This window comes from Cheilinus undulatus, linkage group 12 (assembly GCF_018320785.1).
Source record: "Cheilinus undulatus linkage group 12, ASM1832078v1, whole genome shotgun sequence".
NCBI classification, from domain to species: domain Eukaryota; kingdom Metazoa; phylum Chordata; class Actinopteri; order Labriformes; family Labridae; genus Cheilinus; species Cheilinus undulatus.
This window is the reverse complement of record NC_054876.1, coordinates 24768761-24785328: the sequence shown is the minus strand read 5'-3', so window position 1 is coordinate 24785328 and position 16568 is coordinate 24768761. Positions and strand designations below refer to the sequence as shown.

At 37.5% G+C, this 16568-nt stretch overlaps 1 protein-coding gene across 1 annotated transcript in view; it reads right to left on the bottom strand.

The window, feature by feature from the left end:
* rad50 (RAD50 homolog, double strand break repair protein) overlaps positions 1 to 14507 on the bottom strand; it is a 36876-nt gene extending 22369 nt beyond the window's left edge. The window contains exons 1-17 of the mRNA XM_041801651.1: positions 14426 to 14507; positions 13220 to 13371; positions 12992 to 13075; positions 12281 to 12432; positions 11960 to 12145; positions 11607 to 11811; positions 10730 to 10858; positions 9863 to 10028; positions 9614 to 9672; positions 9183 to 9317; positions 8614 to 8820; positions 6151 to 6333; positions 5876 to 6033; positions 5596 to 5771; positions 5218 to 5455; positions 1034 to 1223; positions 725 to 851 (exon numbers count right to left, since the gene is read on the bottom strand). Coding sequence (XP_041657585.1) covers positions 725 to 851; positions 1034 to 1223; positions 5218 to 5455; positions 5596 to 5771; positions 5876 to 6033; positions 6151 to 6333; positions 8614 to 8820; positions 9183 to 9317; positions 9614 to 9672; positions 9863 to 10028; positions 10730 to 10858; positions 11607 to 11811; positions 11960 to 12145; positions 12281 to 12432; positions 12992 to 13075; positions 13220 to 13348 — 2524 coding nt within the window. The 5' untranslated portion in view covers positions 13349 to 13371; positions 14426 to 14507. The remainder of the gene's footprint in view (positions 1 to 724; positions 852 to 1033; positions 1224 to 5217; positions 5456 to 5595; positions 5772 to 5875; positions 6034 to 6150; positions 6334 to 8613; positions 8821 to 9182; positions 9318 to 9613; positions 9673 to 9862; positions 10029 to 10729; positions 10859 to 11606; positions 11812 to 11959; positions 12146 to 12280; positions 12433 to 12991; positions 13076 to 13219; positions 13372 to 14425) is intronic.
* Between the last annotated feature and the right edge of the window lie 2061 nt (positions 14508 to 16568).

The following is a 16568-nucleotide window of genomic DNA, read 5'->3' as shown; positions in this document are numbered from 1 at the left end:
GCTTTCTGAAGAAAAATAAGTAAGTGGCTAGTGGTTCAAAAGTTATTTACCTTTTTGAAACCCGTGTTGTCTACGTCAAAGTCTGTCTCAGAGGGTTAACGTGATCGACTGTCTGATGCTTTTGATCTCATGAATAAGAAATTTTATACATTATTTAAAATACATTAAGCATTCTGGGAAAAGAGCAATCTTTTCAAAATGGCTTGCCAAAAACAATATAATTAAAATCTTCTGTATATGTGTCACATGTGTGTCTGTGGGTGTCAACCCTTTGGCTTTATTCATTTTTTTAATCATCATGTCTTTATCAAATAACAAATCAGGATTAGTTTGATCACTACTGGAGGATCACAGCAGCTCTGTACAAACTGTTTGTCCAGTTTGTAAGACACAGTACCTATGCTTCTCTCGCTCCTCACTTTGGAGACCCCTTGCAGAGAGCACAATGCTACTTTTTTAAAACTTTTTTGGTATGATATCGAAGGTCTATTAGAGTTACTGTTGTGTAAGTCAGACATAACTAGCTGAATTGAGCAAGCAGGTTGCAGCATCAACAGCTAGCATGCATGCATTAAGCATTATTTGGATGGAGGGATTTTTCCACTTGAATGTTATTGTCCTTTTTGCCATTTAAAAACATTGATGATTAAATACAAAAGCGGACGCAAAATGTCAATAAAAGACACACACTAGAGAAAACTTGAACTGTATGATATTATCTTACTGGTGTCAAGCTTGTGCTGAGTTTCTTGTTTCTCCTGACTGACTTGCTGGATTGTTCTTGTCAGGTCAACTCCCTGGAGTTTGGCTGCATGCTGAGCTATTTTCCTCTCAACCTCTCTTAGGTCCATCTGCAAAAATCAAACTAAAGCTCAGAAAAAAAGACAAGGTATATATTCATTTCTAGGAATTTGTAATTTTCAGTAAGAAAGACGTGATTCATTGTGTTTGGAGGAAAAGGGGATGGGAAAGGCCTTCGTTAAGGCCGGGATGATATAGAAGTGATGAAAAAGAGTGAAACAGAGTGAAGTACCACATATCTGTCCATAAGTGAGATGTCCTGAAGGCAGGCCTTTGCCGTTTCCTCCTCCGACATTAGGGTACCAAGCAGAGTTTCTTGCTCCTCCACATCGCCCTTCAGCCTTTCGATTTCTCTGTTCACTGTCTGCAAGCGGTTTCTCAACTCAGGCAGCTCCTTTTCCTCAAACTGTATGATGGACTGCCTGGAAAACATGAGAAAGAAAAGTATTAGGAGTGTTTTAAAATGTATAACGGATCAAGGTCCATGTTACACTCACTTACACACTGCCTATTTAACATTCTCACTTCTGCTTTCTGTAGTTGTTTAAGATAAAGTCAGTAGCAATATGAGAATAGATAAAGGACAACTTTTTTTGACTTATGCAACCTCCAAAAAACAATCAAGATTATGCGCCTTGAGGGACACCAGTGAAACTTTCAACAGGCTGCTTTTGGATTTTATCTTCACTTCTAACCTGCAAATAGAAGCTATGTGCAGTGCAACTGAATGCCCTTAAAACTAAACTGATTCTCTTTAAAAGCTGTCAATAAAATGTTGGAAAGTAACAAAATAAGTAAATGGTGATTTAAACCAGTTCCAAGGTCTCAAGCTCACTCACAGAGCTGACTCAACTTCTCTTCACTTTGGTACTTCAAAACAGTAAAAAAGGATTAGAAGCATTAGTGGTGCACAGTTTACCAGAGAGAAAACTGTACAGTGCTATTTAAATGAATAGAGTGCATTCATCACTCTGATCATGGATCCTGGACAAAGCATTGGAATAGGAGACCACTTCTACTCCACCCTCACCCTGAACACAGGTGTGCCACAGGGCTGTGTGCTCAGTTCAGTCCTGTTCACCCATGACGGCACCCCCATTCACTCCTCCAACACTATATTAAAGTTTGCTGCTATAGTGGGACTGATCACAAACAACAAGGAGGCACACAACAGAGGGGGGGGGTCATACATCTTGCTGAGTGGCGCTCAGAAAAAAACCTGGTTCTGAACTCAAAACCCAGCGAGATCATGGTGAACTTTAGAGAATCAAGGAAGACCACACACACCATTTAAGATAAACGTCAAAAAGGTGGATATTGTGGACAACATCAAATTCCTTGGAGTCCACATAACCAAGGAGCTCACGCAGTCTCTCAACACCTCTTAATTTATAAAAACACTGTACAGACAATGTTATTTACACTTTAAAGTAGGCACACTGGGTACTTTAAAGTAGTTTACAAGATTGTGGATGTTAAAGAGGATTTAGAGACAAATGCTCACAGATATGAATTCAATGAAACAACAATAAAATACACTGAGTACTTATATCTTCTGGGTGCCTTTTTACTCCATAATAAAAGGTCAGCTACCTTGAATCTTATCCCAACTGCTGAAATTTTTCATATAATACATTCATTATTTTTATTCAAGGATGTTGCTGCAAATTCACAACACTCAACAGTAGAGCTCTGCTTTTTAAACAGTTAGAAATCTGTCACATGAGAGCATAGCTCCATCTAGTGGAGAAAATGCTGTAAAGCGCATGCTCTGTTCTATTCAAGAAAGGGATGTTTCTTATGCTCTAAATGCAACACAACCTTGTTTTAGTTTTACAATACAACAGACATTTTTGAGTCATTACCGCTCATTAACTAAAATCCAACTGTGTATATTTATTTAATCAAATCAGGAGAACTGATCCAGAGTTACCAAAAAAAAATTATAATTTGTGCAAAACAAAAGAACTGTACTCGTTTGAATAAGTGGTTGGAATATGTCAAGTTTTGGGCAGAATGTATTTACAGAGAGAACAATTGAAATAAATTCTTAACTACACTAAAAAACGCATCATTGATTTTCTGAACTTCAATCCTTCATGTTCCTTTCATGGGAAATATTTATATTCACAAGTAAAAATTCAGTACTACAATAAAGTGATGCACAGCCACAGTAGTTTGGAAAGAGCTCATCCATCTTTCCCAACATGCCTTGCCACTTGAATGAACACAGCAGATTGAAGCTGAAGATCTATTTTTAGAGTGACAAGCGCGTCTACAGTCAGCCGTGTTATGATTTTAAGGGTAGATAAAACATCAGGGATGGTTTTTGACAGATTTGGTTTGCCGTTTTTCCAATTTTTTTTTCAGTCTGCGTCATGGGTAATTCATGTCCTTCAGTGCATAACTATAGTAAAGTTTCACTGTTGATGCTGACGCTGTTTTAACTTGTTCATGGGCACGACAGGAGGTGAAAAATCCTGAACACACCTGTCAGAACAACATGCCCTCTCTAAAGAGTGTTTTTTACCCTCTGCCGTATGAAAAGACTAATTCCTTGTTGCAGTGCCAGCCTGATGCCCGTTCTCTTACTTTTGTCTGATGAGCCTGTTTCCAAATCCAATTGTAAAAATAAGCCATTTCTTTTGTTTATAAAGCTAGTGAGTCATACAGCCCTGTGTTTCAGCTAGTTAGATGTAAGGGTTTTTGTCTTTCTAGTCTTATAACACTGTAATTGGTTTAACTTTTGATAGAAAACCCTGTGAGCCCTAAGTTGTCTGTCTTAACCATCTTGTAATCATCAACCTTGTGGCGTACAGTCAGGCTCTAAACAGCCTTTTTATCAGGAAAACCTGGACTTTAAGAATATGGGCGCTGCAGTAAGACCACTGATTTTTTAAAAAGTTATTGGACTATAAAGACTAAAGAAAAAACTACAGGGAAATTAAAACTCCAAGATTTTTACGTCGGGCACACAGTAAACAAAAATGACTAGGAGCTTTTTAGCTCATTTCTTAGGGACCAAGAAGTGAAAAAAAAAATCATTCTGAGACAAAAAGTCTTCAAAGTATTCACAAACTTAAAAAAATGTCCTTGTGTTAGCTTTATCCGTGCCATTACTCAAAGCAGTTCCTGTGTCTGCAGAGACACAGGGGAACACTTCACAGGCTTTCTACCTCTTTCTCTTTGTTATGGGCTACTCATGCTGTCTTCACATGATCAAAATGTTAAGACATGCGCAGTTTAAAAAGCATGACACGACGAAGGAACAGCCTGCCATTGGTTGTCACAGCCTATCACAGGGCATTGTGGGACACAAAATAGACGATATGGCAGATATCAATAGCTGCAAGTGGGAGAAACGTTTGTTAAATGGATTAAAAGACCCCAGTGTTAGAGTTGGCAGTGTGGACTTAATTAGTAACGAATCCAGAAAGTCAGGCTCGCTAGAAAAGCCTCTCGAAGGGCTACAAAACTGAGGGCTTCCAGAAAAAGTGGGTGATTTACTTAACTTTTAATCACTTTAATAACTTCTCACGGACACCTGTAATCCTGTCTGTAGGATGTATATGACAACTTTGGTACCGGAGGGTTTGTGCATATTGTGAAAATTTAAAAAATAAAAAAAATTATCGAGAACAAAAGGATATTAAAATAAACGTACTGGTAGTAGGGTTGTGTCTGAATGTTTTGGACCCAACTGGAGCACTGACACATAAAAGGGTGGTTTTTACACACTCACCAATGATTTCTGTTGATTTGCCATTTCTATCTCTAGAATCATAACTACTTTTAAACGGCACATTAAAGTCTTTGTGCTTTATTCTTTAGGCACTCAGGAAGAAATGTTCGTCCTTAGTCATGTATAAAGTCCTTAAAACATTTGCAAGCTAACCCCTGCCCACTGTCCAACTTGCAAAAATACATTCATCAGCAGTGTTTCTGCATTAAAACATTGTTCAGTAGTTAGTTGCAAGTTAAACAGTGTGCAGGAGTTTGATTTCAAATTTTTATAAACTTATTCCTCTTTTACGCAATGTTCTGATGGAATGTATGTGCAAAAGTTTATTAGATTATTAGAAAATATGCTACTTTTGACACGAAAGGAAACTATTAACAGCGTGCCACGTCACAGCCCAAATAGATCCTGACCGTAGTCACACCTCCAGCAAAGGAAATAGCCAATCTTAGTTCAGTTAGAATTTCAAGGGGGACCCATCAAAGGAAATCTGGACGCACCCTTCATTTGTGGGTGAAACCTGTGGCAGTGTCTGATTAATTCTGTACATTTCTCTGTTTCTCGGGGTGTAGTTGTGCTGGACTCTGCATATGTCAAAAATGTTGCAGTATGAATGATGAAAAAGAAGTTCAAACATTTTTTTAAACTTTACAAATAGGGATACAGTCTCTCTGTACCTGACAGGTCTGAGAGCCACCATCTCATCTCTCTTCCTCTCCTTCCTCTTCAGATCCTGCTCTGTGTTTTTCAGCTTGTCTGGCACCAGGCGTAGCTTGGACTGCATGTCGCTGATGACTTCCTGCAGATCCGACTCGGAGAGGAATGTCCGCTGACACACAGGGCAGCAGGGCTCTCTCTCCTCCGTCAGCTGGCTGATGAACTGAGTGTACACTGCTGTGGCTCCAGCCAACATGGCTGAGGAAGACAAAATACAAAATTATCACGTTATTATGGATACATTTCACTACTGAGAAGCTACAGTACTAAAACTATGTCAGCCAGATGGATATCTCACATTTCAGTCAGTTTCTAAATTTTCTATTTTGGAGGTTTACCTCTTTGTTTGGAGACTTTTTCCAGGTCCTCTTGCAGTTTGGTCAGGTCCTGCTCCAGATCCTGACTGCCACACACATTAAAGAACTTTTCTTGGTCGTTTGCTAGCTGCTGTTCCTTTTTCCGTACCTCAGCAGCAATGTGGCTTTTATTCTGCTCACTTGATGCCAGGTCCTTACTGAGAATCATGAACATTTAGACAAATTATTTTACAGTACAACGGAGAGTGAAAATGTGTTAACAATTATTTTCATTATGTGTGATATAAACAATTGAACTAACTTGATTTTGGCAAGTCTGTCCCTAGTACTGTTGATTTCTTTAGACTTGGCATAGATCCAGTCCTCCAGCTCTCTCTTGTTAGGAAAGTGACCGAGCAGTGACACCAGATCTTCGCTGTGACGAGACTTGATCTTACGAACCTGCTCCTCCTTCTCAGTCTGAAGAAATCAAAGAGGAAAGATGAGAGTGGAGCCAAGCAAGAAAAAAATGGTGATAAGAAGACTGGCGGACAAAATGGGTAACAAGAGGTAAGACGCACAGAGGTGACACGTTACCTTGTCCTTTTTTAACATGTCCATCTGTGTCCGTGCAGTGGTGTGTGTGTTGAGCATCTCCATCTCTTTGTCCAGCTGTCTCTGTGCATGGTCCAGTTCAGATTTTTCCTTCTGAAGCTCAACCACTTCGGCCTTTAGCTCCTCTACATTGGCGTTTTGAACCACACTCTGTAACTCACGCTCCTGAAAAAACAAGAAAAAAAAAAAAAACTTAGGCCAGCCACACACTAGACGATTTTTTAAATCTTGAACGATTTTAAAACCATGAGAGACCACAGACTTCAGGATAATTTCCAAAGATTTTTCATCTTTAATCCTCTGAACACACACACTAGACGGCTCAGCCAGACTGTCAGATCACCAGAGACCACACACCTGCCGACCTGCCTACGACCTCGCGTGATCACGTGACTTCAGAAAAAAAAAAAAAAAAACATGGATGTCTGTCGATACTGTCTTGCTGTCTCTCCACAACAAGCTGTCCTGGCGGGTGTTACAGGTCCAGCAACAATCATAAAAAAAGGGAAAGACTCAGGACGAAATCCTGTCTGGAATTAAGGTACAGTTGTGTTTATGGTTGTGAGTGGTGAAAGTACGTATGATTCGTCAGGTGACGCTACCAGTGTGCTCGCTCTCATTGGTTGTTGTGGGTACTCTGTCAGCAGCACTACAACCTAGAATCATAAATATCAAACATGTTTGATATTTACAATTCAGGGTCTGGGGGTCTATGACGTGATCTGGAGCAGTAAATGATTCATGTTGGGGCACGCCGGTAGTCGAGTGGTTGAGGTGCGCGCCATGTACGCAGGCGACCCGGGTTCGAATCCGGCCTGTGGCCCTATCTCCTGCATGTCTCTCCCCGCTCTCTTCCCTATTTCTGACTCTATCCACTGTCCTATCTAATAAAGGCCAAAAATAAAGCTTTAAAAAAAAAAAAAAAATCGTGTTGACACCACACACATGCAGGCTATTCAGACAAATAATCGTTTGCGACAAGGCTCCAGTCGGTATATGCCCCCATGACTGTCGGGGGAGTCAAATCCTGGCCAAAATCAGGCTTAAAATCCTGTAGTGAGTGGCCGGCCTTACAAACTTGATGCAATCAGAGAGTAGCAAAAGGTATTTGTGTGCTTTTTCTCTGTTACATTTCACGATAAATTTAGTGTTTTATAGGTATACTTACAAAGGAAATGAGAACAAAGTAAAAGAATAACACAGTCATGTTTTTCTTAGTACTCTGAGAAAATAATCCATCGGAAAAATTACTTTCACAACTGATCCTTACAAAGTATCTTACAAACTTAGCAATTTAACCTATAGATGCCTGCATGTGCATTTGAGGAAATTATATTAAGGTTTTCCTACATCATACTAATAATTATTGCTGTTAGAATCTTTTAGATAATTGTTTGGAATGTCTATAGAAACTTGAGTAATTTACTTGAAATGTTGGGAGAGTTTGCAATGAAAATTTCATTAATTTTCACTGAAATTTCAGGTAACTTGTTTGGGTGCTGTGGAGAGTTGCACTGAAAGTATTTTTCTGATCTGAAATTGTTTGGCATTTTTATAGGGCTTTGGAAAATGTGTATGCATGTTTTGGGAAATTTGTTTGGAAACTGTTTTGGATAATTTGGTAAATGTTATGTATTTCTACAAAATTTCTTTAAAATTTTCATGGAAATTTCTACATTTGGGGGAATCTGATGGGGGGGATCCTTTGAAATTTTCAATTTTTTTCTGGAAATTTCAGAGAAATGATTTGGGGGATTTTCCATCATTCTCATGATATTTGGGGGAATAGACAATGAAACACAAGTCACCCAAATTAAATGTCTGGCTTTCAACAGTACAAAAAATGTTAAATTCTGAAAAAATAACATTAATACAAAGACATTTACCCCATATCCTTTTGTTTGTTTTTAATTAGAATGTTTGGGTTTTATAATAAAGTTTCACTCATTCAGGAAATGTTTAAAGAAATTTGTGGGCTCTTTTTTGGGGGAAATTTTGAACTATTAGTGGAAATTTTGTTCATGCTTGATCTTATGAAGTTGCTGTTTTGTCTGTCATCAAAATAACTGACAGTAATATCATTTCTGACTAAAGACTTCCAACAACTCACCAACTGTCTGACACACAGCCAAAGCACATGGTTCATAAACCTCTCCAGTGCTTTACTTTCTGCAGAAACAGGACTCACAAGAAATGGTCAAAACTAATTACTGTTCAAAGACAATTTTTCTGTTCAATTTTATGTCCTACTTTTCCTAAACAAGTGGGAGAAACTAAAAATGTATTCCAAACAAAAGCTCAGGTCTCAGGAGGATAAAAAGGAAGATGGGGCAAAAAAAGATTAAGTTAAGAAAAGTAGACAAAAACAGACAGTAAATATGCTTCTATACAAACCAACCACACCTACTAAAAAATGTGAGCTCCAGACTTTGTATTCATGCTCACCGCTTTGGCCAGTTCGTTCTCCAGCTCCTGCAGTCGGCTGGATGATCCCTCCAGCCTCTGTAGCTCTGCCCTCACATTCCTCAGTTCTTGTTGTTTCTTTCCCTGCAGGTCTCTCTTAAGCTCCACAGTCCTCTCCAGGCCAGTCTTCTTATCCCTCATTTCATCTATGGAGTTCTGCTTACCCTGCTCTTTTTCCTGCAGGTCCGCCTGAGTGGACAGAATAATCAGAGAACAATTCACTCACTGTGGTGAAATATGCAGTATATCACGCATATTATTCATGATCTGACTGAATTTTGCGAAAACTGTTTTTGGGAAATAAAATACCAACAACACAGCTGTTTAACAGCTTTTAAAATCAGGGTTGCAGCAATAATAGTGGATATATGTGCTACAGTTTCTCTTTCCACAGAAATCAGAGGTGATATTAAAGAAAACAGAATAAACTGAAAAAGTTTTACAACATACGAAGCCACAGAAACACATGTTGGTAAGAGCTGCAAAAAAATGTTTTGGCAGGTTTATGTGAGTGCTGAAAAAGGAGTTAAATATCAGCAAAACTTTCTTACCAGAACCTGAGTGGCTGTGTCTTTTTCCTGCTCCAGCCTCTGTGTGACGTTACGCTTGAAGCTTTCAAGTTGAAGAGAAGTGAAGGGAGGACGGTCATAACCCTCCATCTCCAGATAAGATGACAGAGAGCGAACCTGAGAAGGAATTACATAAATCAAACAGGTTTCAAACTTATAATGAAACCTTACATTAAAAAACATTAGTTTTATTCCTTATACATGTGATAATATTCAGTTTTTATTAAATATTTTTGCCTTGATTTTGACAATTATGAGATCATTTGTAAAACTGATCATGTCAGTAGTGTGTATTAGAGTTTGTCAGCTCCCTACATTCTATTCTCTCAATTTTCAAAGTCACTTTAACTCTCTTCACAGCAAACTGTAGTAGCCATCAAATGTGCTGTTAAAGGTTAATTTTTCAGTCATACCTGAGTGTCACGGTTCTTGATGTTTTGAGTTTGGCGGTCAGCTTCAAGTTGAAGACGACCTTAAAAAAAGAGAGCAGCAATTATAATCTAAAGGAACTGTCTATACGTATTTGATGGTAATCTTCATTTTATGCATCATTAATGCCATTCTTATTTTATGCTATTTTCAGAAAACCTTCTCCAGGGGTAAATACTTAAATATAGTAACAGTGATTCTGCTTCACAGTCAGATAGTGTATGTGTGTGTACCTTGTTCTACCAGGAGATCAGCTTTAACTCTGTTAAGTCTCTGACACTCCCGGCCAGCCTTCTCCAGCTCCTTCTGGCAGTCGGTCAGCCTGCGCTCCTTCTCCCTTACTGTCCTCTGATGGTTCTGGTAAATGTCCTGCAGTTGCTCATCTGAACCTTGAAACACCTGCAGAAAACACGGCTCACACTAAGACTTGCTCTGAAGCTAAGGGAGTACATCAAAACAGCCAGGGTTCAAAGTTTCATTTTCCAGGAGATAACACAAATCTGAAAAAATTATTTTATCTTCAGCAGCAGACAAATATCCTCCATTTCTTGTCAAACTGGCAAATTGACATGATTGAGGTTCTTGTTTTAAGAACCACTACCATGTCCAGTTGCCCTTTTGACAAGAATTGGACAACCATGACCTGAATGAATGAGAACCTACACAGTAAATAGTTGCCATTAAAAAAGTCAACACAGCCGAGAAGAATCAATCAGATGAAAACCTTTTCTGGCTCCTGTTTGGTAAATGCACCAAAAACATTTATCAATCTGAAAGAGACCGGTACTGATATAAATTAATGATGACTGACTAAATAACTATATTCACCATCTGCAGTCTTTGTTTTTATTTCTTTGTAGGACAATAAAACATCAGACATTTTCCCAGTAGAAGCTAGAATATTATCCAGACATATAAACTCCCAGATACAAAGGGCTACAGCCAGCACTCATTACTGCATATCTATTAACTAATTCCAGTTTTGTCATTTCTGCCCAAGTCCTTATTCAAATGTTTGAGTTTTCATTTTTATTTTCAAAAAATAAAAACCTGTATATATCTATTTGTGTTCATATACATATATTGTATGTTTTAGTTACCTGTTCCATTTTTTCCTCAAGCTCCTTGTTGTCCTCCTCCATCTGTTTCTTTCTGCTGTCTAAAGCCTTGATGTCGTTGTCCAGTTTCATCACTTTCCCCAGTTTCATGTCAATATCAGTCAGTCTAATCTAAAAAATGAGAACAAAATCTAATCAGAAGCATAGAGTCTGACAGAATGCTTACAAACTTTATAATTACTTTTAGTTTTTGTCAGTATGAGGCACTCAAATGCAAAAAAAAAGGAAAACAAATTAATCAGAAACATAAAGAGCCCTACAGAGTACATAATTATGCAAATTTTTACATTTTAGTTTCTGAAAGTGATACTTGTATAGGTGAAACCTGATGTTTATCAACATACTACTTGATTAGATCTGTTGATAAGTTCATAAATAAATACCAGGTTGCTATGTTAAGACAGACATACCTTAAAAGACTTCTGAGTCAATATGATTTGTATTGAAATGCCAATATTAGCTTTTCTGTCTCAGAATTTAAGAATCGCATGAAAGTGTGTCAATTTCCTTTAAAAACTGAAAAATTAGAGTCATTTAGAGTTCAATAAATATAGTTTTGAAATCATTTTAATACACTTTGCCAAAACAATCTTCCTAAAAACAAACAATTCCTAAAAGCATTTTTTTGGTCAGACCAATAGAAGGAAACATAAATTATGTGGATGTAATCTTACAGTTGAGAAAATATAAAGGCAGCTTAAATGAACTTGGATGCTTTGTCACACACAATTTTATTTGAGATTGAAATAAGCTTATCAGATGTTATTTTCCTGAAAAACAAAGCTGTGTAAAATGAAATAAAAAAGAAATATCAGAAAAAACATAATTCTCAAACTACAAACAAAACAGATTAACAAACCTCCAGTGGATCGATCTGGTTCTCTATCTGCTGGATGCTGTCTTTAGAGGACATCAGCTGAGCCTCCTTGGTGGCTATGATCTCTCTGATCTGCTGGGCTTTCTCCTTGTTCTGCTTCAGGTAGCGCAGCTCCACCTGACACTCTTTGACTGTCTGACTCTGTTTGAGACGCAGCTGGCGCATCGTCTCCAGAGCTTTGATATACCTGGGAGGAGGAAATGGCAGTTCTGAGTTTCGTCTCTCTAAAAGAAATATAAGAATGTTGGATTCTGATTTTTATTTTTTTTCCTAGTTCAGAGGTATTTATTTAGTCACTATTATAAAACAAATATTGAAGATTATGTATGCTTTACTTTGTTGCAGCAAAGATGGAGTCAAACTTTTCTTTGAGCGCTTTGCCCTCGCTAAGTGGCCAGTTCGACTCTTCTTGGTGACAGAAGATGACGTGATTCAAGACAGGCTTTGATACACCCAGAGAGGAGATCATCTCCCGGTCTAGTTCACCACACTTTGATGACAAGCTCACCCTCTCACTGCCCCTGGATGAACATCAAAGGAGGTCGTATGCAAAGAAGAGGGTCATGTAACATTAGCATAAATACAAAAAGAAGTTTTTTTTTTTTTTTTTTAAGATGAAAAAAACATGAGTAAAACAATTAAAAACTAAGGCTTACTTCATTCTGGTAATGACCTGCTCCAAACTTTTAAAGGTGTAGTTTTTAGCCTTTTGAGTGCAAGACATGGAGCGCTGGATCGTCACCTTCTCTCCGTTCACGTCAGTAAATAAGAGACGAATCTGTGCTCGCACATCTGTCTCATGGGCATCCTAAATTCAGAGGGAATACACAGACTTCACGTGGACCAACAGGGACACAGCATCTTATAATGAGGTTTTAGTGGATATATGAAAGTAGGTTATAATGGGTAAAAACAGTTTGTCATTCCATAACAGTCAATATGTTGTGAAAATACTACAAGGACCAGTAGGTAAAAAGAAACCTTTATAAAATACTTGGCTGGATTGACTTAAATTGGACTTTAAATGTGCATTGGAACTCTGCTTTGATTTGTGTTTTTTTTATTCAGTTGGGCTTAAAAAACCTACAATTTTGGAATGAATTTGCCATTCAGCAAAGCAGACAAAAGGGCAAAGACTATTGAAAAGACCCATTAAACCTAGATCCTTTGGGGTAGCAAACCATTAACTCAATTTATAATCTGTCCTTGGAACAAAGATTAACACTGATACATTGAAATTAGCAGATTAAGAAATAGATTCATTTTGACTTGTGGCAATTATAACATTCACTTAAACCAGCAATTAAGATGGCAAAACAAATTTAAGCCAGCTGCAGTGACTAACCAACACAAGAGTGCGAGCTCACCTTTGGATCATGGACAAAGGCAGCTCCTTTAGCTCCAGGGGGAAGTTCTCCTGATGTTGCATATTTTAGACACTCTATAATAGTCTGTAAATTTAAAGGAAATAATCATATGATAAATCTTTTTTTTATAGAAATCTTTCAGAAATTTTCAGACCATCAAGCTCAATCTCACTGACTAACAGTTCACGCTTCACAGTCAACTTCTGCTCTCAAAATATGTTCTCATACCGTTTTTCCTGCTCCGTTTGGCCCAACCAATACAGTCAGAGGAGAGAAGAAAGAGATCACTTGTTTGTCTTTGTCCTCAATCCCAAAGCTCCTCACCCCAAGGATGCTCATCTTGTCTATTTTAGACATTGTTGCTGGCTTAAAGACAAAGGCTGCAAGACAGAGAGAGAAAGAATGAAGACATGACTTAAATCAGCAGCGCTGTTGAAAACAGATAAAATGTGTGATAGTATTCACTGTGACAAGGGCTCAAGGAAAGCAACTTTTGAGATTTTACTTGTAAACCACAATGCTTTATTAAAATGTTGCAATAGCTACAGTGATATCAGGTTATCTAGACTTTGGTTTCTAAATTGCTGTTAGATGCCCTTTGAAGCTAGCAATCTACATCAACAAGTGTGGCTAAAGGGGCCTGGGTATAATGCATTGGATGACACATTTTTAACAACTTTTGCAGAGGGATCACAAAAATGAACAGCATGAGTTTAGCTGCTTTTCTATGGTGGTGCTTTTCTCTGTATGACTCTCTTACAGTTGGCTGAAGTTTTGCTTTCAGATGATACATGGATTAGCAGAAAGTAGCAGAACTGACACGGCGTCATTATGATGGTTAAGACTTTCATATCCTGTCCATTGAGTCTAAGCTAAACACGGAGAGCAGCAAACCACTTCAGTGAACTGTGCACATGTGGAACAAACTAGCAGAGTGCTCCAACTTAGTAGACCTTTCAAACAAAGCTCTCTCACACATTTCAGTTTACACACAGATGCTCCTACTATATCGTCCAAATAAGTATGTCCGAGCTCATGATTAAACATAGCAGTTCGTGTCTAGATGTGATAAACTGTAAATGTAAACAAAAGCTTTGTGCTTCCTTTCACAACTCCAAACTAACAAGCTGTCATTTTCAGAAACGGTACAATCATGCAAACCAATCCAAATGCTTTCTCTTGTTCTGGTACAACAGGCTAGGTATGGGGGTGTGATTAAACTGTCCTTTAGCTAATTTAACACATACAGCAGTTTACTACTGACTCGATTCATCAAGCTAGCTTAAACGTAAGTTTAGCAGCATGTGACGATGTAGTGTTTAAAAGTGAAATAGTTCCTGTCGCGCACAAAACTTCGCTTCAAAGTGAAGCAAGGAGGGTTACAGTTCGTAGTAAATATTCTCCAGGGCTATCACTGCAAATAATTTAACTCACTTTAGAGTTGTAGTGATGTTACAGCAGAGAAGTGAAGGAACAGTTTTCGCGCTGTTGGGAAAGTGACGTAAAAAACGTCGACGTCTGACTTCCGGGTAACTCTCAGTGGACCCATAAAACAATCAAATCATTTCTATTTTTGATCGCGTTACCGCCATTCTTTCTACAGTCTGTGGTTACCGTAGTGTTGGCACAGTATGGTACGCCATATTTGTCGAATTTTCATCATTTAAATGACTTAATTTGTTATTCAATAGAATTAATTTCTAATCAGTTTAAGTAAAAATTCTGTTCGTTCAAATTAAAATACCTTTGTATGGCTCAGTTCGAGATTCACTGATGATCAAAAAATCACACAAAAAAGAACAGCAAAGTACACACTTTCCCTTTTTATCTTCTTTTATTTAAGACATTTGATTTAATTCATTATTGTGCACTGAACCGTTTCGATTTACATTGCAGCTTTCCAGACAGTTTGTATATTTTGTCCCTCACGGTCTTCTCACCTTATCGTTTTCTTTCTTATAAAGCCTAGAATAATATATTATATATTATATTCTATGATGATATGATATTATTATATAAAATTATATATAAAAAAATATATTGCAAAACTTCATTAATGCTGGTTTAAATTAGTATTAGCTTTTTTTTTTTTTTAGCTAAGTAGCTAAATATGTTTATGCAACAAGGATTTTGACTGTGGCATTGCTTCCAATGTACAGGAATTAAACACTAAATACAAAAAAAAATAATAAAACTGAAAATAGTATAACAAGTATGATTTAAAAATGTTCAACTTCTTGTTAATTTTTTTTCTAGTCTTTTCTGGGATTTTTTTTACATGTGCATTGATGTTATGGTTGAAAATGCTGAAAAGACATGATCAAAAGTATAAAATATGCAGGGATGTGGGTAGACTTACATGAGATGGCAAGCATAATTTAGATCATTCAACTGGTGCAATTATATTATATTATATATTACTATTATTTGAAAGAAAAACGTCAACGTTTTATCCCTTAAATCATAGGAGGGGGTGAAAAAATCGATACAGCATGGTATTGCAAAATTTTTCCTCTGGTGATATATCGTATCGTCTCGTCCACCAAGTATCGATTTTTCCAAATTAATTGCTAATTTGAACAGAAGTATATGATAATGGAAAAATAAAATATATTGTTTGGACAGTTGTTTGTCCAGTGAGGTCACAGAGGTGACACTCATAGAGCAGGAGAAAGTTAGTACAACAAACATGGCTGCACCAGGGGAAGGACATGAGGAATGCAAGCAGGCACGAATGAGTTGGACATGACACATGAGGTTTGCAAGAAGTGCTACATGAAAATAAAATACCGTAAAAATTTGATAAACATGAGGGCAAGACTAATGCTAAATCAGCTAAACGGTTGAAAAAATAGTATACACCACAATATATCGCAATATATGGTATATGGTACACAATACTCACTGTATTGCAAAATGTTTAAAATAGCAATAATATCAAATCGTGACCCGAGTATCATGATAACATTGTATCGTGGAGCCACTAGTGATTCCCACCCCTATTAAACAGATGGCCATGGCCCTACTGAGCCAAACTATGAGCAGGACTAGTGTTACTGCACCAAAAATGAATGAAGCTTATTGAGAGACCAAATAAATTATATGATTGACGATTTACCAAACGCTCCAGACTTCCATGCTGAGCCAATAGAATCCATAATCCTACGCAAAAGAAGCAAAGTCTCTTCCTAAATAAGCTTTGTACTCTATTTGCAGAGGATACTAGATTGGACTAAGTAGTGCATTATTTTCAGGAACTATTTACAGCAATGGATTATTTGAAAGTATTTAGGGCAACAGGGAGCTGTATGTGGGATTGACTCAAAATAAACTATAAAGCCCATGTTCATCATGATGAAAATTCAGGTCCCCTGTGCCATTATGTTGTTCAAGGGATGTGTTTTCCATAGTTCAAGGACAACAAGTGATGTTGGTTGCAAAACTGGAAGAACTATTAAAGGCTGGCTTTGAGAAAATAGAATGCTTTATCACAAATAACTTAATAAATATTTGTAGGTCATCCTCATGTCCAAACTATGGATGATGCAGCAAAGTGGTAGTGCTAGAATCTTTTTTC